The sequence below is a fragment of the Telmatherina bonti genome (genome assembly GCF_933228915.1).
Source record: "Telmatherina bonti genome assembly, chromosome: 2".
NCBI classification, from domain to species: domain Eukaryota; kingdom Metazoa; phylum Chordata; class Actinopteri; order Atheriniformes; family Telmatherinidae; genus Telmatherina; species Telmatherina bonti.
Genome location: NC_136620.1, coordinates 37,606,506 through 37,631,854, shown reverse-complemented (window position 1 = coordinate 37,631,854; position 25,349 = coordinate 37,606,506). Strand labels below are relative to the sequence as shown.

The following is a 25,349-nucleotide window of genomic DNA, read 5'->3' as shown; positions in this document are numbered from 1 at the left end:
CTAGGGCCGCGTTAAAGAGCCGCATGCGGCTCCAGAGCCACGGGTTGCCGACCCCAATCACGCGGGTCTTGTCCCCTCTTTTGCTAAATGTCATTTTGCTAAATGACATATTATTGTAAAGGTTTGGCATGTTTAACCGAAGTGTAGTGTGAACACGATCTCAGTGTGCATGGATACACCTCCAACAACTGAGCTGAGTCCCCAATTCGACCGAGTCTAGCAGATTATCCTGATGTGAATGCACCCTTCGTGCAGAAGTGCCCCTTGAAGAGCTGAGTCTTCAGCTTGCTCTTAAAGCAAGTAATGGCCTTTGCATTGTAGCAATTTGGCTGTTGTGCAGATCTGGGCCTGAATTGTGGCTGTTAGAGTTATGTTAGATTTATTGTAATCCTAATGCATAAGCTGCAAGTTATCTTTTTGTAAATAGGTTTGTCTCTGCACTTTTATTTTAATATTTGTATTAGAGCCATTTTACAGTCAGCGCACACACATTTTGTTTTAAATCCAAGCAGGAAATTCCTTTCTCTTGTGTTGTTCATGCAGCGTCCCAAGGACTGCTTATACAAGCCAAACATCTGTGTTTAATAAGAGTCGGGTCACACTGCTCTCAGACCCTACACTGGCTGTTCCAGTGGTCATGCGCTCTATGGTTATGGTTGAGCTGGCTCCTGGTGTAAAAGGATCCCTGGGATATCATTTCCTCTAATATTATTATTATCTAAAGAGACAGAAGATTATTTTAGAGCTTTGCCATAAAACATGGGATTCGGGGGAGTGTTCAGTATGTGTGTGTGAATGATTATATGTGTCTATTTGTATTCCTTGTTGTTTTAATATATGTGAAGCACTTTGCGCAGCTTCATGGATTAAAGATGCCCTACAAATAAATTTTGATTTGATTTGATTCTGCTGATTGGACAGATTTCGGCGGGTCATTCCACCATCATGGAACAACAGAGGAAAAGAGTCTGCCAAGTGATTTAGTCGTAGTGGTGGTAACACAAGGCGTCTTTCACTGGTAGAGCGTAACAGTGGAAAGGGAGAGTAGCTCTGGATTAAGGCAGTGTTTCTCAGTTCCTATCCTCAAGCCCCCCCTGCCCTACAGGCAACCCTACTTTAACACACTTCAATGAAATAAAGACTCATTAAGAGGCTGCAAAGAACTTGATGAGAAAGTTCAATAATCTGACTCAGGTGCTTTGGAAGAGGATCATGTTTAAAACAGGCAGGGCAGGGGGGCCTGAGGACTGGAATTGAGAAACACTGGATAAGGAGTGAAGGCAGACAGGAGCTGTTTCAGTTATTGTTTTATAAGCCAGAAGCAAAGCTTTAAATTTGATGCGTGCTGCGACCGGAAGCGAGTGAAGTGTGATTAGCAGCGGAGTGACATGAGCCTGTTTGGGTTGGTTGAAAACCAGATGTGCTGCGGCGTTCTAGATCGAAGGTTTAACCGAGCATGCAGGCGGACCTACCAGAAGGGAATTGCCTTGATGCGAAAAATGACCATAGCCTGAATCAAAAGCTGCGTCATGTGTTCTGTCAGGTACGGTCTGATTCTCTTGATGTTGTAGAGAGCAAATGGGCAAGTATGGGTAACCGACGGAACATGGACCTTAAAGGTCAAATGGTCATCCACCATGACACCAAGATAAATACACTTCAATATATTCTCAGATCTCAATGTAGTATCACATCAGCAGACCGTTTCTGCTCAAGGCAGAGGAAAATGAATGAAGCTACACCATGCAATCTGCTTAATTACTAACGCGTGTGGAGATTTGGATACAAGAGGAGGATACTCTGGGTTTGGACCCCCCGACTAAATACCTCATCCCGGTGTTATCTTTCTAACTTTATCACCAAGTAAAAGACTATTAAACGGGTTTCCCATGCAAACCACAAGGGTTGTCTTTTCTAGACTCATATTTCAGAGTCTTTAGGATTTATTTGGACTTATTTTGTCCAAGGTTCATGACAAAATAAGTCATGAACCTGCTTTGGGACCTGTTCCATTGTATTCTAAGAAGTGTTTTCTCTATCTCCATGTCTGCAGTGGTGTCTTGTGAGCATTCTGCAAACACTTTTACACAGTTAATTATTTTCAGCAACACAAAATAAGTATAACATAAGGTTGGGCAATAAATTTTATAATGTTCTATTCTTTTCTACATTCTACAGTCATTTAGCAGATGCTTTTGTCCAAAGTGACTTACATATGAGTGAGAACAACACAAGCACAAAATCAAACAATAAAGGACATCGTAGGAAGGTGCTAGTGGACTGTCCAGTTGGACGCAGGTCCTTCCATGAAGTGCTACAGGCTTTTTCTTTTGTTTGTTTATTCCCTTCCCACCCCATAATATCACCTATGTTATAATACAAAGAATTAATACCATAAGGTTTGTTGGAAAGAACTGGGCTAAGTTCTCAACTTTCCAATAAATATAGCTATACTAAGTGTTGAAGTGTTCCTTGAAGAGCTGAGTCTTCAGCTTCTTCTTAAAAGTAGACAGGGACTCTGCAGAGCGGTCAGAGTTTGGGAGATCATTCCACCATCGTGGCACAACAGAGGAAGAGAGTCTGGCTGGTGATTTAGTCCCACAAAGTGGTGGTAATACGAGGCGTCTTTCACTGGTGGAACGTAGGTGTCGAGAGGGAGTGTAGGCCTGGATTAGGGAGTGAAGGCAGACAGGAGCCGTTTCAGTTATTGTTTTGTAAGCCAGAAGCAAAGCTTTAAATTTGATGCGTGCTGCAACCGGAAGCGAGTGAAGTGTGATTAGCAGCGGAGTGAAATGAGCCAGACGTGTTGTGGCATTCTGGATTATCAGGTTTAATAGAGCACGCAGGCAGACCTGCCAGTAGGGAATTGCAGTAATCAATGCGTGAGATGACCAGAGTCTGAACCAACAGCTGGGTCGTGTGTTCTGTCAGGTACGGTCTGATTCTCTTGATGTTGTAGAGAGCATATCGGCAGGTACGGGCAACCGAGGGAACATGGACCTTAATGGTCAGCTGGTCATCCATCATGACCCCAAGATTCCGGGCAGCAGATGTAGGACCAATTGTGACAGAGTAAAGCTTCGCACTTAATTGCGGATGTAAGGAAGGATTGGCTTGAGAGACAATGAGCTCTGTCTTGGACAGATTGAGCTGAAGGTGGCGAGCTTTCATCCATGCCGAGATATCAGCAAGGCAAGCTGATATTCTCATTGAGACGGTTGTGTCATCCTGAGGAAAGGAGAGGAAAAGCTGAGTGTCATCAGCATAACAGTGATAGGAGAAGCTGTGAGAGTTTATGACTGCACCAAGTGAGGAGGTGTATAGTGAGAAGAGAAGAGAAGAGAAGAGAAGAGAAGAGAAGAGAAGAGAAGAGAAGAGAAGAGAAGAGAAGAGGGCCAAGCACCAACCCTTGAGGCACCCCTGTTTTCAACTCATGTGAGCTGGACACTTCTCCTCGCCAGGATGTCAAGTAATAATGTCAAGTCATAATATGATAAAATAATAAATAAAGACTGAAAAATGCTAAGCATATGAAAATGACTAAATTGGAAAATAATTAGTTTTGTTTAAAAGTGGATAAATGATGGCTGTAAAGTTTTTAATACACGGACCATTCAACAAAGCCATGCAAGGGAATATACTAATAACAACACAATCTCATCAATGCACAATATAGGTACCTTTATGGTAAAACACATTTAATATTTACATATATTAGAACAAACCATTAAGTCAGGACCTGAAACAACATAAAGCATGCAATAAAAGACAACAAAAACAACTTAAATGCAGGCAGAAACCACAACTGTAACATACACAAAAAGACTGAAGATCAGTGCAGGTAAATTGTCAAAAAGATGGCAGGAATGCAGTATAATTCAAGTCATCTGTTGAAAATTCCTGAATTTTTTCTGTACCATAATATCTATTGCAGGGTTGTAAGTTCTCTGCAATATCACTCAGCCGTAGCCTGGCACAGCTAGAGGTACATTTGTTTGGAAAAAGAGGGTTGTCTAAGCCTTAACCCGTCCAGAGTCGAGGCAGGAAACAGGAAACAGATCAAACAACGCGACAGATTCTAACTTAAATCCTCCAGGTAATTCATTCATTCATTCTCTATCCCAACCGTTCAGTCTGAGGAAGGGTCGCGGGGAAGCTGGAGCCCATCCCAGCAGGCCCCAGTCGAAAGGCAGGACACACCCCAGACAGCTCGCCAGTCCATCACTGCTTCCAGGTCTTAAGAATCAATAAAGTTTGTCAACCAGTAAAACAAAATTTATATTAATAAATACATGGTGCTGAGTGAGGTTACTTATGGGAGCAGAGTCATGCGTCCATAAGCAAACTTTCTGATATAAAGTCCCCACCTGCAGCAGCAACAGACTGGTTAATGCGTGATACATGATACAGGCGAGAGTTGCAGATTTATATCTGAAGATAACACAATGATCACGAGTTGAGATTCTTTATGTCCCTTCGTATGTAGCTGTAAAGATGTACAGTCCAAACTTCGTTCATTCATTCTAAGCTTGCTGTTGTCTTAACTTCTGGTTATTCATACCTGACATGCCATTACCTGGAATCAGAGATAAAAAATATTGCTTCTTATTGCGTGTTTTGTTAAACTGAAAAGCATACTTTAGTTGATTTGTATACTTAATGCATACATCTGTTCTGTCATATTTGTACCGTTCTGACTAAATTTCATCAGACAGTATCAATACCTGTGATGGAGATTTTATTCAGATGTTCAGGTGTTCATATGTAAACCAGTTGGTGTGATAAGAAGCTCAATGAAAACTATTTGAAGGTAACTATGCATAGAGATAACTTCATCTTTCTGGGTGCAGCAGAAGCATGTTTGGTTTGGACTCTCTGGGCCCTCTCTCCTACTCGAGGAATCCCTGTCAGAGCAGCTGTTGCACCTGTATTTTTTGTGTTTTTTCTTCCTGATGATTGTTCAGTGTGTTTTCTTAGCGTACTTAAAGACACACTACAAAACTTTTTCTCCATCACCCTCCATCTCTATCAACGGCTAATTCAGCATCCATCTTGCACCCTACCTGACCTGTTAGCTCTCTCCAGCTAGCAAAAGACAGTCTTACGGTGACTCTTGTTTTGGTTCTCTTTTAATCTTGTCGTGTTTCTTTGCTGAATCAGCGAATTTGTGTGTTCAAAATAGCCAGTTCCTTCTCATACCATGCAGCGAAACTCTGTTTCTCAGCCTCGGGATGCTGCTGGGCAGCAGCGGCTCCAGAAATGCACATGATAGATGACACTGTGTCATCAAACAAGTCCGGGACGCAGAGTCTTAGGGTCAATTACATAATGTGTCTTTAACACGTTTATTGCATCTGAACAGAGGTGTTAAGTAACGAAGTACAAATAGTTCGTTACCTTTAGGTATGTAGAAATTTGGGGTATCTATACTTTATTGGAGTAATTATTTTTCAGCCGTCTTTCTACTTCTGCTCCTTACATTTTTGCGAAATTATATGTACTTTCTACCCCTTACAATTCAAAAATGCAAATAAAAGTAGTTTAGAAGTGTCTTTCCATGATTGTTTTGGTTTATTTTTCTTATCAATTGTCCCTTCATTTTTTTGTTTGTCTACTAATACAAATCTGTTGCCCTCACTGTTTCCTGCAGCTACGCTTATATTTACTTATATTTTGATCAAGGTTGTTGATAACATGCCTTTTAAATTGGACCCTTTGCAACATTACAATGCTTACTGTCATATAATCCAGGCCATGAAACCCATCTTCATGCTCATGTTTGGTTCTTTAAAATATTTGCATTGCACTCAAATGTGTTAGTTTTTCATCAGAATCTATGTGGCTGAAAAGGTGTAGTGCTTTATTAACATTCTGATATAACATTATATCATAACTTTTATGAAAATGTTATTTTGGGGAGTTCACTGCATGCTCAATTTTTTTAAAATCAGTACTTACACACTTTTACTTCAGTAAAAAATTTGAGTTGGTACTTTTACAGAAGTCTTTAAACCTAAGTATCTATGCTTCTACCTGAGTAATGAATGTGAATACTTTTGACACCACTGCTTGTCAACAGGTGTAGCAGCTGGTTATCTTTTTTCTTTTTTAGTTTTATTACACAGTAGTTGTGGTTGTTTTCTAACTTCCCTATCTATTAGTCCTTCCTTACTCCTCTTCCTCTCCCTTCTGTTGCTCTTCTAGTCTGGTCAAGCGGTTAGGTGTAAATTTTGGCAATAATCACTTTTTTTTTTTTTTTTTTTAAAGATGTCTAAAACAAATTCAAATAAACATAAAATAAAACAAAGAATAACATATGAGATTAAAGGGGATTGTAATTGCTCCTAAAGATTTTCATTTGAACCAGAGAAAGCCACACTTCAACTAATTTTTATTGTGTCGTAAGCACATGACCGACAAAACCAACCCAATGTGAGAAAAAGTTAACTGGATTTGTGTAAAAAAATTACCAACAGCGATTGCACACATTTAATTCATGCTGTGGGTTTTTTTTTTTTTTTTACGCTTTTTTGCAATATGCTAAAGTTAATAACATACTAAGTGCATAAATTTCACGTCAGCTAAAAGTAAAATCATGATTCTTTTCCATATTTTAATTATTATTTAGATGCATGACTCATATGTAAAAGATAAATGCATTTTTGTTATGTAGATGGAGTTATATTGATTTGTCTCACATTTATGATGCAGTTATATTAATACAACCCAAGTTAATTTTTTATTGTAATTATTTTTAAAAAGCTTTATTACTTTTATTGCTTTTATCACTCACTATTACTTTATTTTTTATTTACTTTTTTAATCTTACTTTTTTTTAGCCTAACTGCAATAGAAAACAAACTATCATATAAAATTGAATTGATTCTTCATAAACAGAGAAATTTGAAAAAACACAAACCCATTTCAACACTGAAACATTTTTATTTTGACAAAATACTCAGATAATGTGTTTAAAACATACTGGAATATTTGGTCATAAAAAAAACTGATATCAGGCTTATACTACAGACTTTTCTGACATTATTTGGCGAGTACCCGAATCAAAGCCTTTCCGATGAGGTAACTTATTCATCGTCCAACAGTATTGAATTTCTTTTTATCAGCATTTTTTTTTCAAAGAACCACAGTGAACTCACTTTATGTATTTTATGATGTTTGTAATGCCTGCAGGAGACCGTGACACGAACTTCCCTTCTGGCCTCTCATCCCTCGGCCTGAAGACAGAGAGCTTCATTGAAACTACATTCTCAAGGACTTTCTGTATGTTGTAATGTTGACCGGAAGACACCCTTTTCTCTTTTTAGGCACCTTTTTTGTATAAGCCTCTACCACTTGGTGCAAAGATTTCTTATCTCTTTGAAAGCAGAGTTTTCTTTGTATAACTTCTCCACCCTCCTTGGAAATGCATGCTTCCTTGAGGTTGGGTTTAGTGGTTCTGTGTGCAGAGCCGTTTCTAGCTATAAGCGGACTAGGCGAATGTCCAGGGCCCCCAAGCCACCAGGGGGCCTCGAAACTGCATCTTCAGCCTCTTCACAGGAAAATTAAAATGTCCGTTTTTATCTGTATCTCATGTGTTTATTACTGCCCTTATATGCTTAAAAATAAACGTTAGCCTAAATAAAATAAACTGCAATAGGAAGCAGTGGCTGTTCTTTTTTGGCATTATTACGTTGTTTTATTTACAGTCTGTGGTTGTTAGACACACATGTCACATGGCCCACACAGGACCGGCAGGTATGATGGGAATGATTGACAGCTATCATTCATTCCCGTTAGCAAGAGGATTAAAAAAAAAGAAAAGGTAAGTTACTAGTTGTAAACACATTAGTCCTGTTAGCCAGCTAACTAGCATCGGATAAATGTTAGCTGGCCGGATAATATTTTGTTCGTGATAAACTCAGCTTTTTTGCTTTATGAAAGCTGGGCTGTCCTCCCATGTTGTACAGCAAGCTGATTTGACATTTTTTCAAAGCACACTCCTCTCGTAGTTCCTTTAGGTGGATTTCCACATTAGATTTTTCCTGGTCAAAATTACATTCCTACTCGTCAGGATTGTAATTAAAAATATCTTACAAATGACATTTTTTCTTGCAGAAACTGAATTTCAAGATATCTAAGAATTAAATTGTACCACTAAGAACCAAGTTTCAGGTATCCACAAATCTACAATATTTAGGTGGTCGCTTTTAACATAAATGATCTGGGCTGGAAATGTGTTTCAGATATCTTTAATTCAAGTATTCCTAATCAAAATTAACATTTTAGATATCTAAAATAATATTCTTACTAAATCTGTAAAGCATTTTGTGCTATGTTTGTTACATGAAAAGTGCTTTATAAATAAAATTTGATTTAAATTGATTTAGGACAAATAACGTCACATGCTGTGATCAGTGCTCTGTCTGTTCAGTGGAAGTTTTCTCCCATATATTTTACATTTAATGTTATTTTAGCCTTACTTAGGATTAATTTACTAAGCTCAGTGTGCGTTTTATAGGCTCGTGATAAGAAGTGTGTTACTGTTTCATAATTCAAATAAATATTTTATGGAAATATTTTATGATATTGACTATTTTAAACTATTGTGACAGTGGATGATTTCTCCTAGTTTTATTACTTTAACGAGTACAGTGTGTAAACTAACGCAAAAACATTTTGTAATTGGGTAAAAGCTTTAAAGTGACACTGCAATCAAAATGTTTAATATAAAAACAAACTAATTTTATTTTCCCATATTACTGCGACAATCACTAGAATAATAAAATAGGAATATGCACTCATGATCTATTTTGCTTGATGATCTCATGAGCTTCGTCCTTAGTGGAACAATATATTTTGGAACCCCAGACATTGATCCTGCTCTCTGCCTGACTGTGGCCTCAGAAGAGAGGAGCTTCTCAAAGCTGAAGCTCATCGAGACCTACCTAAGGTCATCCATGAGATAGCATCGCCTCACTGGTCCTGCAGGACTCAGCATCAACCATGAAATGAGCAAACAGCTGGTAAATGATCACATCATTGATGACTTTGGAAATAAAAAAGCCAGGAAGCAGACATTAATAATGTGTGTTATTATTATGTTACGCTTTTAAGTGTAAGTCTAAGGTAATTAAGCATTATTTTAAGTGTTGGTCGGTTGGATTTTCTTATTTAAACTAAAGATATTTTATAAATATTTAATATTTTCTATTTATTGATATAAGGACAATTGTTTTTCTTTGTATTATAGTGTTTTTTTACAACAGTTTCAACTGTTTATCAACTTCAGATGTTTCATTTTACCTGCAGCCTGTTTTGCTCATGAAGTGTAATAGATGCTGGCATCTAAGTAGACCATGTAAAGGGTTAGGAATCTCTTCATCACAGTTTGATAAAACTCAAGGCACCCAAACAGCATCTTGCCTAGGGCCCCCACGAAGCTAGAAATGGCCCTGTCTGTGTGCAATCATATTATAACAGTAGAGTAAATATCGACTAGTCAGTAACAACGAGACGGCTTTTGCAGCTTCTCTGCAGCCTCAGCATACTCTTTTGAGATTTAGTCTTAGTCAAGCAAAATAGTTTTTCTGAAAAGAGGAACAGTTTTCCTTAAGCGGAAAATAGACTTTATCAAAAAATACTCATATGAGACATATCCTGAACGGAGTTTGTAACTCTTTGGAGACTTGTCTTTAAAAGACATGTAACTCTATAGAGACTTACTCTGAAAAGGAAGATATTTTCTTATATGTAATTTCATCCTGTAAAGCACAGGTGTCAGACTCCTGTCCTGGAGGGCCGATATCCTGCAGGTTTTTGTTGTCTCCATGCTCCAACACACCTGACCGAAATTAATAAATAGGTTGACAAGAAGCTGCTGGATCTATTTGGTTTGAATCATCTGTGTTGGTAGAAGGAAACAACGAAAACCCCGCTGGATACCGGCCCTCAAAAGGCTGGAGTTTAACACCCCTGCTGTAAAGGAATGGGTTGATCCCTAAAGGGGATTATTATTCTCTGTTTGTATTGTAGCCTCCAAGGCTTTTCCAGGAGGAATAAAACAACTTTTATGTTCCTTTTCTTTTTCTCCTTGGCTGGATTAAATTATGGGCTCTTGATCTCCTCTTGCAATCAGAGGGGTGTCATCCTAGAGGACTGGAGAAAATTACCTTTTTGACCCGAAAGAGGAGGACGGCTTCGGGTGTATTAGTTTTCTTTTCTTTTCCCCCCCCAGATAAACACACAATTCACATTTACCTCCAGATTTCTCTTTCAGGACCTCCTGCAGACCCCAAACCAGATGGTCTGAACAAAACCTCTAACACAATTTACAGTCCCTTAGGTCAATAGATACGAAATGTCACATCGAACTAAGCAGCTGGCTCTTGTCAAAATGACACCTTTACACCTCCAGATAAGACTCAACGGCGCCAGGAGAGAGACCCGGCAACTCTGCTCTGATCCTCCCCGAATATACATTCTGGGTGACAGATCCACCCCTCTCCCCACAGGAAGAAACTCCAGATGCACTTCTTTGTGTCTCCTTTAAATTTCCTTTCACTAACTGGTTTAATGTAGCCTACATGATTTTTGTTGATAGGTTTGACTGAAGTTTCCCTTTTTATTCATTCTCATATGTGATTTAAATCCTTGAACTGATCACACATCAGAATCAATCATGAACACTTTACTACATAATGTTGGTTATATCCTTCCAAGTTTGGAACCCCTGTTAAGCAAATAATAGGAATGGATAAGAATGTAACTCTCTTTCAGGACTCATCGGCTGAGGAAGACAAGTCATGCCAATGGATTAATCCACACTTGATAAGAAATATGTGAAATATGCAACAATTGGGTTTCATGTGTAAAAGTATTACTATTGGTAAATGTTCCCTTTTCAAGCAAACAAAACATCTGCATGAGTCCCCAGAATGTTGATTGCCATGCTTAAAGCTAGGAAACAAAGTTAATAATTTGATTATCATGATCATGTTAATGAAATGGGAGAAAGGAACCAGGGCCCGCAGTGAAATAAGACCTGAATCACTCCTACCCTCTTGGTTAACAATCAAAGCTGACCTGATTGGGTAAGACTGACCAGCCTTCTGACTATTAGTGGTTTGTGATTGGTCAGGACCTAGGAGGAAGGGTCCAGTTAAATGGACCCGCGCTCTGGACTTCGAGGGTTTTTTTTGTCCTCCCTTGTTCTTCTCTCTCGGCCCTTGACTCTCGATCGCCGTGATTCTTGTACTTTGACTTAATTTCGTTGCCCTCTCGCAACTTTCCGCTGTACGCAGCTGTTTCTTTGTTCTCATAAGTTTACTCCATCTCTCTTCTTTTGTGCGCGTAAGATCTTAACGAGATAAGTTCGAACAGAAAAGTAATATTTGTGTTGAAGGCGAAACAAGCCTTGTTTAAGTTTATCCAGCGAACATTTTTATTTTTCCTTTTTGACATCAGTAATTCACCAGAACCGCAGTTCCACTAATTTTTGCGTCTGTACAAGTACTGCCTACCCTCAGACAGTACGCGTGGAACACAACCTTTGGAATAATTTGAGTACGAGAAACACCGCCCTTGGTTCTGGGATTCTGCTGGACAGAGATCCCAACCCGTTCATCAGAGCAGCTCCAGACCTACTTCTCCCGACGCCAGAAGGTCCATTTCCCGGAGACTTGCAGTCCAGGACAGAACCACCGGCTCCATCAACTGACCCAGCGGGAAAAAGTAGGATCTTCATAGCGCTTTGATATCACTTGTGGTGTTCAACAGTACATCAAACTTAACCAAAGTATAAATTTGAATTCTCATTCAAACACAATATCACTAAGTATAATTTTAACAAAGATTTAAGTGAAATAACGATACCGATTTAATTGCTTCAATTCCAACCAGTTCCTTTCTGCCCCATTTCATTCAATTCATTTTTAACTCTCATTATTACTGTCATAAATGAAAATCCCTGTAAACAAATTCACTTGACCATCTCACCAATAACCTCTCCATCATTGCTCATTTTCACTGCTGTATGTTTACCATCATTGTAATAAATATGTATAATCAATTCATCCGTTCTTGTCATAATTTCTGAATGTACAATTTCTGGTTCATTCGTTCTGAGAATTTACTACTTTAAGTGAGACTGTGTTTATTGAATTAAGTATATTTCAGGTTTTCTCATCCTCCTGAATCTTAAGTTAAGTAAAAGTGATGAGTGGTGCTCCGAGGTAATTAAAATTTAATAAGTAGTAATTGATAGAGGCATAGTTTTACTACAGTATTAATCTGATTGTAATAACCTGTCTAACCAAAATAACCAAAAGGGTTATAGTTACTTACTTAACTTCCCAACAAAATTTAGCTTCTTCATTCTTTCCAGTCTTAGGACAAGAGGAGGCTCTTCACGCACTAAGGTAAGCCCCAGGTCCCTATCATCAGAAGAAACATAAGGTTTTGAACCTTGTGCTGTTCTTATAATTCAAAGAACACCAGCAGCGAAAAACTGATAAACCAAGTCAGGAAAAGTAAAGAACCATTTAGTTAGGCCAATAGTTGAAGCCTTAATAAGGGATCAGTGTGACAGGATATCCCCAACCTCTGAACTAGAGTTTCACTAGTTAAATAAAATATTAATGAGAATCTCTTAACTAGAGTCTCACTAGTTAAATCAAATCAATTATTCATTCATTTTCCTAACCGCTTAATCCAATTCAGGGTCACGGGGAAGCTGGAGCCTATCCCAGCTGTCATTGGGCGAAAGGCAGGGTACACCCTGGACAGCTCGCCAGTCCAACCGCAGGGCGTTAAATTAAATATTAAAGAGAATTTCTTGACTGGAGTCTCACTGGTCAAAATAAAAATCAACGAGAGGAACTTGTATAAGAACCAGTCTTAGTAATGGTTTCGAGAGTTCAACAGTGCTTAGAGAGTAAAAAGGATTAAACTGCAGTCAGGCTTCATATCCTTCACAAAAAACGAGAACTGGAAGAGGAAAGCTGCTGCTGTGACGGTGGAGGAGTGATTCTTAGCAACGAACTGGCTACCAGACCACGTGGTGAAGACACAGGCTCTTCTGTACCCGCCAGTCGAAGTTAACGCTACAAGATGATCCGCACATTTTACACGTTGCAGACAGTTGTTGGAGAAGATGACAAATTGTACAAATCTAAGTGAAATCTGAATTTTAGTTACATGTAAACATTTTAAAGATGTCTCTGGGACTGAAAATATTCATTTACAGTCACAAAATCTCATCATTTCCAGCTGTAACCAAGCAACTCAAACACTAATATATTAGCCTGGAAAGCTGAGGCAAACACTTAGTTTTTGGTCTTTAAGACAAACTTGCATCCAGTTTCTGTCCAGTTGGAGAAATGTCGTTGTGTGCGATCCCCATATGGGAACTTGGCTTCATACATCTTTGTGTTTACTTGCTTTAAAGACATTTTAATTCATTTCTAAGTGCAAATATGAATTATTGCCATGACTAGCAACACTTTCTTTCTTTGTACTTATATTTGTTGTTTTACCACGATAAGCAATGCGATGAACTTGTCCCTCTGGCTTTTTCTACACACTGCCTGAGTCACCGATGCACCATAATATGAGGAAGGCAAGAGAGAGAAGAGCGATCCCCAGGAGGTCTCCAAGCGCCGTGAGGTAGGGTATTGAGTAACTGTCGGGGTCTTTGCCCTTCCTCCACAGACAGTGCACCAAACAGTCAGCTATACACAGCAGGATGAAAACCTAAGAAGCAATCACAAGAGAATTTTGTTCCTAAGTATCATGAAATAAAAATGCTGTTTTTGGTTATTTTTAAGTAATCAATACAAATGAAAACAAATCTGTTTTTTTTATTGGCAAAAATTACATTAAGTAATTATCTGGAGTTTATTCAACAAAACTACAACTTCATGAAAACTGCATTTTCTGTCAGTCATTTCTTTGTGGCTCTATCACACTTTATTTCACACACTGAAGAGACCTTCAAACCTTTTCCAGATGTTGGCTTTGTAAGGTCACATCAGGTAAACTGGGCAACATTTTGATGAATCAGTTGGGACACGAAGGGCACATTCACATCAGTCTTTTTGATTTGAATCAGAGTCCGTGTGCTCGGAAAGTCCGCTTCGTTTGGGGAAATGTGAAGCGCCAAATGAATTCTGATTTGGACCAAAGAGGCGGACTTGGTCCACCAACAAACGCCGGTCTCGGTCCATTTCAAGCAGACCAAATACAGGAAGCGGACTACCAAAAGAAATTACTTCCTGCATTTGGCGTCCCTTCACTGGCTTCCTGGTCGGTTTAGGATCAATTTCAAGATTCTCTTATTTGTTTATACGTGTCTTAAGGGCCTTTCCTGTCCTTATCTTTCTGACCTGCTGCATCGCTACACACCACAGCGTGCTCTTATACCAGCGGATGCTTTTAACTGTCCCGAAGACACGTTGTAAATCCAGGGGAGTCAGAGCCTCCTCAGTTGTAGCTCCAAACATCTGGAAGAGCCTTCCTCTGCAGGTCAGACAGGATAACTCCACTGCCGTTTTTAAAAGTCGTTTAAAAACACATTTTTATTCTTTGGCAAGACTGAGTTGTCATCTGTGTCCTTGTACGTATTTTTCACTGTTCTTTTTTATGTATTTGTTTATTTTACCATTTTATTGTTATTTTATTTTCTTGCTGTTCCTATACAGCACTTTGGTCAGCTGTTTGTTGTTTTTAAAGTGCTTTAGAAATGAGTGGTATGATATGCTAGCATTGCATTGTGGGTAAATACATAGTGATTGTTTTCTGCCTTGTCTGTTATTCATGCTGCATCCATTGTTGCAGGGTATTTCTGCAGCATCTTGAATAAGACACAATAAAAACCCATTTTCCATGTTGTCTCCATGTTTAACTCGCAGCGAGTTTTCTTCTTCACCTCTCTTTTGCTCAATACTAGTGCAGCGCCACCTTTGGTGGTAATGGGGATATATTATTCTAGTGGTTTGGCACGTTTGACCGAGTGCAGCGTGAATGTGTTGCACGCTGCACTTTGGTAAAACGACCAAACCTCCGGCCCAATATTCAGTCACATCTTCACAGATTTGTGAGCATTTCTCTTGTGAGCATTCATCTGTGCACTGTGTGAGTGTGTGGGGGGAAATGTGAGGTGTGGCCCACTCACCTGAATGAGGGAAGCAGACAAGAAGAAGACAACGAAGAGAGCACTGGGCCACGTCAAGCCTCCTTTCATCAGGTGAATAGTGTGTAAGAAGATCAGCTGTCCAGGAAGGACCAGAAGGAGCAGAACCTGAGCAGATCGCTGGTTTGGTTCTGCCATGACAAAACTGAACATTAGATTGTGTGGGTGTGGGTGTTTTACATGTGCATCATCAGTTATTGGATAAGAAACCAACACAATATCATCACTGCACAATTTTACAAAAGCATTTTCTCCTCAAATGGAAGAGCATCAGAAAATATGCTGATTTATGTTTGATGTACTGAATTATTTGCGGTCTGTCATCTCCACTTAGCCAGAAAAAAGCGGAGAAGGCTGCGTTGTTCTGCTTGCTTTAGTCAGCGTTCGTTTTCAGTAACAGCTGCGCGGGACGGGAAGTCTGATCTCATATAAACTGTTCTATTCTAAAAACCGTTTTCTAATGTCATTGTAATGTTGGATACTGAATACTTCAATCCCCTGTTGGTGTTTTAACATTGGGTTAGGTTGCATGATGTTTTTTAATTCAGAATTTTAATTCGAGTTTACATGAAAATAATAATTCCAAATGGAGGTTTACATGAAACACGTCCTCACTTGATTCCTCTTTAGAGCGGCGGGTTGGGAAGGGTTCTGATTGGACAGAGGGTGCACGTGACGTATGACGTATAAGGGAAATAAACAAAGTTGGCTCCCTGCTTCTCATCTTTTCAGTCGTAACTTGTAAAAACTACATAATAAGTACCAGTTTCGCCGCTATTTTTATTATAAAAGTAGCAGCTCAACACCAGCATACTACTTCACTTTTTCCAGCAGCTGAGAAGAAGAATAAAGATAGACCACCGAACACGGGAGGCAAAACAACGCGCGTCATCGGGACAGGACAAGGTAACGAGCATGCTCAGAACAACCAGAATTAACTGAGAGCGGGATGAAGGTTTACATGACAGAGGAATTAAATAGATCAGAATTAAAATGTGAATAAACCAGACGCTTACATCAGAATTAAGTTTAATTCCGTATAGAAATTTGCATTAGGAATAAAGTGTTTATTGGTCGTTTTTCATCAGTTTAAAGCAGAATTAACTTTTATTCGGAATTAAACAGGAATGAAAACTTCCATGGGGCTGCATGGTGGAATAGTGGTTAGCACTGTGGCCTCACAGCAAGAAGGTCACTGGTTCAATCCTTAGCTGGGGTCGTGGCTCGAACAGTGGCCTTTCTGTGTGGAGTTTGCATGTTCTTCCCGTGTAAGTGTGGGTTCTCTTCGGGGACTCCGGCTTCCTCCATCCGTCCAAAGACATGTGTGTTAGGTTAATTGGTTACTCTAAATTTTACTCTAAATTGGTTACCTAATGTTTGTCTCTGTGTGGCCCTGCGATGGATTGGCGAGCTGTCCAGGGTGTACCCTGCCATTCACACAAAGACTGCTGGGATTGACTCCAGCTTCACCGCGACCCTGAACTGGATTAAGTGGTTAGGATAATGAATGAATGAATGAACAAAATTCCCAAGTAAACATAGCAAATGTGGTTTGATTGTCTTACTTCTTGTTGCTGTTTGTACATGTGTGAGATTTTATCTTGTTTTCGATGTTGGTTTTTCTTTTTGTTTTTAATCGTGTCCATAGAATGCAAATAAAAAATAGATATTTGGCGAACTCCGGGACATTTACATTATTGTCTGTTAATGTATGATGTTTCTGCCAAATAAACCAATAAACCAGGAGTGCCCAAGTATGGTCCTCGACATCTACAATCCTGCAACTTTTACATGAATCTCTCCTCCAACACACCTCAGTCAAATGGCTGAATACCCTCATCTGCATGTTATTCAGCTCTGCAGAAGCCTGGTAACAAGCCATTCATTTGATTCAGGTGGAGGCGAGCTGCAGGATAGTAGATCTCGAAGCCCAGACGCAGGGCAGCCCTGCAAGCAAACAAGGTTAGAACATCTTCCGTCTACCTGATCCAAAGAATGTGCGACAGGGGTTGAAACAGCTTTTATGGTCCTCAGGAACCTCTCCAGGTGAGTAATTTAAATGTAAATTAGTAGAAATGCGGCTCGACTGTATGGAGACGAGGTTTCCTCCAACACCTGGTAAAAGAAGACATGCACACGGTCAGCTGTGGGGTTTTCAGCCAATGCCTTATCCTTCAGCTCAGCATGATGAAGCCACAGAGGGCCACTTCCAGGTGGTCTCATTACCCGGAAGAAGCAAGCACCAGCTGAGCTGCAGGAGATTTAAGACACACATTATAACTATTTAACTTAAAGCCTGTAAAAAGTGCTTTTACTTTAATATAACAGTGTCTGGTGAAGTAGAGTGAAAGAAGAGAGGGAGAGCGTATTGCAACCTATGAGATGGAAATAATCAGACATGTCTATATTCTATTATGTTAATTTAAGAACAGCCGGTTCTTCTTCGTGTAGACTGCAGTTACACGCTGTTCTTGCATTGTCTTCATTTGGAAGCAGCCTGTTGTATTTTCAACTCCTACTTTCTGACCTCGTGCAAATAACGACTGCGAAAAGATCTGCTCAGCTGTGGGAGTGTGTAATCAGCTATAAATATTGTGTGACTGTGTGATGTTTATAATAAAATACTCATTGTAAGAAGACAGCTGACTCTTACATTTATTCCAACTTCTCAAGACCGAGTATTTCCACCACACCTAGATGCTTAAAAAGAGTTTTTTTACCCCACTAGAAGACCTTCTGACCTGAATCTGCAAGTCAGGGAGTAGATCTGAAACAGGTGACAGATATTAAAATGTTTTGAAATGATTAAAATGTTTTTTTTAATTCACCTTTAACTTGTAAAGGAAGGCTAAAACAGACGTTTGTAATGATGTGATGTCTCATGTGTCTTTAGTTCTGGTTTCCTGTTTTATTTTGTCGTTTTCCCTGTTTAGTTTACTTATGTCTTGTTTCCTGGTTAGCCTTGCTCTATGTTCATTAGTTCAACTGTTAGTTCATTTAGTTAGGCTTTCTGAAGAGGACATGATGAACATAAGAACTTAAGCTTATTTACCTTACAGACATACACTACGTGTAGAGGCCTTGAGATGTCTGCATTAAGACACCCGGGATCTGATTATTTAGTACACTCTCTTCTTTTGAAGAGTTTTACAGCTAGGGAGTCAAATACCATGGTGCCATTAGAGAGACTATAATTCAGTGGTCAGTTTGACCTCACCTTTAGAATAACAGACCATTCTTGTTTAGAATAGTATAGATTTATGACATGCAGGGCAGAGAGGGAAGAGGGAAGTCTGAGCTTTCCTGCTCAGGCTGCTGCCCCCGCGACCTGACCCCAGAAAAGCGGCAGAAGATGGATGGATGGACGGATAATGCTGAACAGAGTGACTGCAGGATGTTACAGATGTGTAGCAACTGGGGGTGGGACTTTAATGCGTTAATTACTATTAATTAATTACAGAAATATTGACGCATTAAAAAAAATAACACATTTAAACATGGAACTTTAGTTGGACACATTTTCCTGGTACTTTGATTACACTCATGCACACACTACTTCTGCTACTAACTTACCCACATTGGTGCTATATTTAGAGCTGTTTCAGACACTTTAGTGAGTTTATTTAAAGACAAAACAAGCATCGAAAAAGTCTCACGTCTTTTTCTGGTGGTATCAGGGACTCTTGGTGAGTAACACTAAAAGAATGTGCAGTTTTCTTTTTCCTGTTAGCAGCAGCTGTGAAGCCCCATCTCTCTGTAAACAACTTGCAAACAACTTGCAAGTTGTTTACATTACGTGACAAGCAATGGCGCTACAAAAGTCTGTTCTGTGGTCCATCACTGAGGTGGAGACATTTCTTTGCTTGAGGAAAGGATACAGAGGGAACCAGATGGAGCGACACGAATAAAAAAAAACGATCAAGAGTTTTCCGACTCATCGGCTACGGGTAGAAAAGGAGTTTTCAGCAGCGTCGAGAGAAGCTGGAAAAGCTCCAAAGTGACTATCGGCAGGTTTAAGAACCACAACGGTCGGAGTGGATCAAACAGACGAGACTGGAAGTGGTTCCAACAAATGGATACGATTTATGGTCAGCGACCGGCGAGCCGCAGACCAAGTAGCAGATTGCCTCTAGGTCCTGTGTTGTTAAAGAGCTTGTTGTGCACAACACTGACGTCACATAAACCCCGCCCATTTTAGACCTGGTACTAAACTGTAATGGAAAAGAAAAGGACCAAACTGAGACAAGTTAAGTTGAGACAAGCTGATACTAATGGAAAAGAGGCAGTAGACAGTAAAAAGTAGCCTTGAGAAGAAAAATAAGGAAAAATAAAGTGACAACTACTTGTTCTAGCAACTGCATAACAAGGTACCTCATATTCACCCTTCTTAAACATATAATTTTTAAAAAATTCTTGCATTTTTGTCTTTATTTTTAATATCCTGCTTCTCTGGTGTGATACAGCCCTTTTCCAGTCACGTTGACCACTCAAAGCACTTCACACTAGATGTCACACGCACTCTCTCACGCACCGATGGGCCATGCAGCGTGTCTTGCCCAAGGATGCTTAGGCATGCAGTCAGGAATCGATCCACCACTCATACATGCTCAGCACAATAATAATAAATAATGCAGCGGTTCCTGTTTAGTGGCCTCGAGTTAATAATGCATCCATGAACTCTGTTTTCACACTGGAAGCTTATTATGGGATAGAAATCCGCCAAACTCCAGTTTGAAAAGCCAAGTTAAGAAACTTCAGTGGAAAAGGTGGATGTTGTTTAGTGATGTGTGATGGACTTTTATTGCTCTTTTCTGTAGATATGTGAATTATTTCTGTAGATATGCGAATTATTTAGAGAATGTATATTCTCTTCCTGCTCTGGAAGAAGGTGGAGGCTTTTTCTCTCCTTCCCATCGCCGCTCTGCTACTCTGCTGCTTTTCTGTACCTTCATCCATCTCTCTGCAAACCATGGATCCAAACAAATACTGTTTTCTCAACCTGGCTCCGTTGACTGGCCTTGGCAGGCTGGTTATCAAGTCTCCTGGAATGTAAAGTTGTCTGACACTCTCTCCCTCACACACCTCCCGATGACTCACGCCTTCGTTGGACCCCTCCACCCCTCCTTCCACTCCCGGGCAGCGAGTAGGAAACCCGGCCCCCCTCCTCCCATGTATTATCCTCATGTTGTGACTGTCTGAATATGTGCTTTTTGATGCTGGCAATGACAATAAATCTCATTCTTATTCTGATATATATTTATCAGATGTGATTTTATACTCTGTAGGTCTTTGTAGAGTAAGTTTTTCTCTTGTTTGTCTCTGTTTTAAGGACCATGCTGGAAACAAGCGTCCTTAGGATTGTTTTGTTATATCTTAACTCCAGAAATCAATCGATACCCCAAATCCCAACACCATCATGTCTCAGGTGCTCTAAACTGCTAAATATTTATATTTCAACCAAGAAAGCAAAAAGAATTGTGTAAAATCTGGCAGGAAAAGACAAAATAATTATCTATTTTTCAGAATGAGGGAAATTATAGCCAATAAAAGGAGCTCCTTCTTTAACTGAGTTACATGGAAATTAGTGCACGATGTTGTCATCTATCCTGCAGAGGGAACATTATTGCATTATTTATTTTCTCTTTGCTTCCACAGATTTATTAGGTTTGATTGTAAAATAACTTACCATTAATGACTGGAGCATAAATTATGATTCCTGCCAAGTTGGGATCCGACACAGTTTTGTCCAAAATAAGTCCTCCAACACTAAAACACAGGAAATAAGTTAAATAATACCCTTAAATGATAACATGTGAGTTTAATTTAATTTTTCAGTCGCAATTATTTAATAGTGAATTTGTTATTATGATTTAAAAAATCACATAAAGCAGGGTGTTTATATTTTAAAATTCATGCTACAATAAAGGAACAAAAGCCTCTTTTTTTCGTGAAAATCAGTGAAAGTTGCAGAAGAGTCACTGACAAGGCGGACGTGAGTACCTGCTGATGATCATTGCGGTTATGATTGGTTCCCAGCCTGTTCGAAGCAGGATGTGACTGGCTGGGTGTTTGGAGGACACCGTCACCCAGACAGGTATCAGACATAAATAAAATAGACTGATCAGGTACAAGACGTAGGGGTAAAGATCTGTTGAAAGAAATTGTCATGATTATCTTTATTTTCATTCATCTTTAGATGTTTAGATAAATCTTTGACAAGTCTTCAGCTTGGGAGAGGTGAGGACAGTGGCCTTTCTGTGTGGAATTTGCATGTTCTCCCCTGTGTATGCATGGACTTCCTCCCACCGTGTAAAGACATGCATGTTAGGTCCATTGGCCTGCTAAATTGGCCCAAGGAGTAAGTGTGAGTGGTTGTTTGTCTCTGTGTGGCCCTGCAACTGACTGGCGAGCTGTCCAGGGTGCACCCTGCCTTTCACCTGAAGACTGATGGGTTAGGCTCCAGCTTCCTTGCGACCCTTCCTCTGACTAAGCGATTAGGTCAGGGGTGTCAAACTCCAGTCCTCTAGGGCCAGTATCCTGCAGGTTTTTGTTGTCTCCATGCTCCAACACACCTGACTGAAACTTAACAACAGGTTGACAAGAAGCTGCTGCATGCATTTGATTTGAATCAGCTGTGTTGGTGGAGGGGAAACAACAAAAATCTGCAGGATACTGGCCCTCGAGGACTGGAGTTTGATACCCCTGAGTTAGAATAATGAATGAAAGTCTGAGTGTGGAAGAAGGACTGTGGGAGACATCTGCTGGACAAAAGTGCAAAATACATGGCTTTCATAGTTCCCACTGTCCTTGTGAGAACCATCCAAAATGGCCAAACAAAGCATGTTACTGTCCTCATTTATCTCACCTATGAGGGAGTAGAACCACTGGCTGAAGCAGGCCAACAAGGCAAGCGTGATGAGATCTCCAAAGCTGGCTGCCATAGGAGTGGCCACGTTGTCAGGGTTAATCCCCATCCTCTTGGAGGCCATTATCACTCCCACCATGACAATGCCTGGAGAGGGTTTGAAACAAGGTGGATGAGCGAGAAGATGCGCAGACATCAGGTCGTTGTGGTGGTTCATGAAACAGAAGCTGAGTGAGTCAAATGGAAGCATCAGAATTCCCCAAAAACTCTAAGAATCAACATGAAATCAACAGAAATCTTAAGTTAGACAAACTAGCGATTGCTGGGGGCTAATTTGACTTTATTCCAAACAGCTCATAGCTATATTTCTAGTATTTTTGGGTTTTTTTACAGCATATCTGAAGTTGGAAATGGGAAATTTACTATACACGGCAAAACCAAAAATCTATGGGTTAGCTCATAAAAGATATAAAAATGATGTAGCATTGTGTTTAAACCTTTTTTTGTCGCTTTAGGAAAGGCTGAAAGTAGTGATGATGGTGCTGTTACCTTGTAGCAGTGATGCCAGGAAAGCAGTGGAAACGCTGGTGGAACAGAGCAGAACCATGTGATTCAGCGGCATCTGGCCTTCTGCCATCCAGCCCAACAGAGATGCCATGAGCGACGCTAACAGACCGAGAACGGTGGCCTGCAGCTGCAAGACAACATGCATTAAAAGAAGTTCTTTCCGGTTAACATTGTGCTTTTAGTATACCTGCTTAAGTGCAAGGTTGCCAACAATCAACATCCACTTCTCTCTGGCAGTTTCCATTTTCCCTGCATTCACCTGCAAATATTAGATACATTAAAAAAAAAGATTTCTATAAAAATTAAACAAACTTCATTAAACCTTTAATGCTACATTTAACATATTTGATAGATACAGTTTCCCTTTGCATCACTTTATGGTTAAAAAAAAAAAAACTGCTTAAGACCCTGTTGCACACAATCTGATGCCAGTCTTCTGCCCCCTGGTGGACACCTTGTGCACAACAGTAAGTTTGACCACGTGATAATTAATGGAAAATATGTATACTTTAATAAAGACTTTAATATAAAAGAATATTGATTCCTATATTTTCTTAGGCTAGGTTTTAAAAGGTCAAATATGAAATAAGGATTAAAAATTAATTGTAATTCTGCATTTAAGCATTACATAACTACACAGCCCTCCTATCTGCTTTGTAAACAGCTCTTGATGAGTAAACACACAAAGCGGATGATTTATTGACACTGGATGTTGCTAAAGTGCAATAAAATAGTTGAAATGGAAATCAAGTTCAATATCTAAAAGTAGATGTGAAGTCATTTAATTATTTATCAGTGTTTATTTTAATCAGAGCACAAAGTTAGAACCTACATAGTATTGCAAAAGGATAAATGAGGTGGAGTATATTCTGTTTACTGTCATTACTTTTTTAAGTTATGTTGTTGTCCGTCCCTCATTTGGTTTTGGTAGGATATTGTTGTGGAAAATAATGAGCTGCTGTGATCTTCGCAGGTCAGCGTGGACTTTCACACTGATTATACAGGAAAGCGAACACATAACTCAGGGAAAGTGATTGTTGTTAACCAGTCAGTCAACTGAAGTACCATTATCCTGTTTCTATTTATATTTCATAGCAAGCTTACAACTCAGTGTCTGAACAAACTCCACATATGCACCTGTAAAATACTATGAATTGATACTTGGAATAGTTTTCTGACAAGTCATTTTAGGATATAAAAGCCCAATGGAAGTTTCAATAGGTCAAAATGTCTAAAGATGTATTAAAGTTTTTAATTTAAGACAATAGGTTTACTTATTTGACCCAAAAATGAAGGATTAAAGAAAGGGTGTTGCACCATTCACGATCTCCACTTCTTTTATTTTTTATTTCAGTTTTCACCACCTCATTGCATGTTTTTTTCCCATTGCCTGCTTTTGCCTTAAACACTCACAGCCGTGGAGAGTCTGGAGGCCAGCGTCATCTCCAGGTTTCCCTTCATTCCTAAAACAGCAGGGACCAGAATGAGGATCTCTGTGATGTCCTGGAACACGTCCCAGTTCTGCCAAAACACGTGGAGCTGTGGGTCACTTATAAAAGACACAATGAAACCTTGTTGCTTTCTGTCAGGACCATGTTCATAAATGGGATCTCATTTCTGCACTTTCCAAATGAAAACTAGTGTTTGTTCTTGGAATTTCTAACACAAATCAATACAATCAATTATCCCCAGTCAGTTTCTGAAGGGTCCCACATTAAATCCTGTTGTTTTATCACCTGAATCCTCTTTTCAGCTTTTCTGACTCCCTGTTTCTATACGTTCCCTCCTTGATTTGCTGCTGGTTTATCCTTATAAGTTACATATTACAAGGACTCTGATTGTCTGTTCCATACCTGAACCACATCAAGCAGAATCCCAGCAGAAACAGTCCCGAGTCCAGCCAGCAGGAATGGAAGCAGAATCTGCAGCAGCATTGACCGCAACGATTCTGCAGGCGTTCCTGAGTCTCCTGCATCCTTTTCGTTCGTGGATTCGCTGAATCTGGATGCACTGTAGATCTCATTGGGGAGCAAAGAGTCTGTCTCTGTGTATTCTTGAGGCTCGTACTGGAGGCTGCTGTCGAATGGTGATATGTTTCCACTGGAGCTCAGATGTTTTAGACTTCCAGAGAGCTGGGAGAACGGCAAGCTTGAACCGTATTGTTGGCTGATGTGTCTTCCCAAACAGCCATTTTGTGACAGTTTCTTATCTGGTGACTTTGGGACAACCATGGCTCAGCAGGTCCGTCTTCTTCTGGGTTTCTAGTTAGTGGTTGCAAACAGCTGGCCTGAAGAGGACAAGAATCTGCTTTGAAGAAAACTGGTTGAAATTCTACAATTAGGTTCAGAGAACCTCAATTTTCCATTTTAAACTAAATCTTTTCTGCTTAGTAGCTGTACAACAAACTTAATTTTTTTAAGTTTTTTAAGTTAAGGCTAATAGGGCACGGGTGAGGGTGGTTCTGGGTGGGTGTAAGGGGACTGTGGATGTATGTGTGTGTATGTGTTTTATCTATTTGTTGCAAAAGCACATTGTATTGGGTTTTTTTAAGCACAAAAAGTGCTATACAAATAAAGTTTGATTTAATTTGACCATCAGAAAATTTTGTGTTAGTTAGGACATAACTGGATAAAGCTGTCTTATTTCATAAAAAGATCTGACCCTAAACCGGGAAAGCATGAAGAAATAAACAACATTATTTACTGAAGATTTAAGTCCTACTAGTGTGTT

At 39.6% G+C, this 25,349-nt stretch overlaps 1 protein-coding gene across 1 annotated transcript; it reads right to left on the bottom strand.

Annotated features, from left to right (window-relative positions):
- Positions 1-13,572: 13,572 nt before the first annotated feature.
- slc41a2a (solute carrier family 41 member 2a) lies at positions 13,573-24,850 on the bottom strand (the record flags this gene model as incomplete). The annotated part of the gene is made up of 10 exons (XM_079247695.1): positions 13,573-13,749; positions 15,170-15,318; positions 17,171-17,302; positions 20,874-20,953; positions 21,188-21,335; positions 22,053-22,199; positions 22,602-22,746; positions 22,807-22,878; positions 24,033-24,140; positions 24,473-24,850. The coding sequence occupies 10 exons, from the start codon at positions 24,848-24,850 to the stop codon at positions 13,573-13,575; spliced, it is 1,536 nt and encodes a 511-aa protein (XP_079103821.1).
- Between the last annotated feature and the right edge of the window lie 499 nt (positions 24,851-25,349).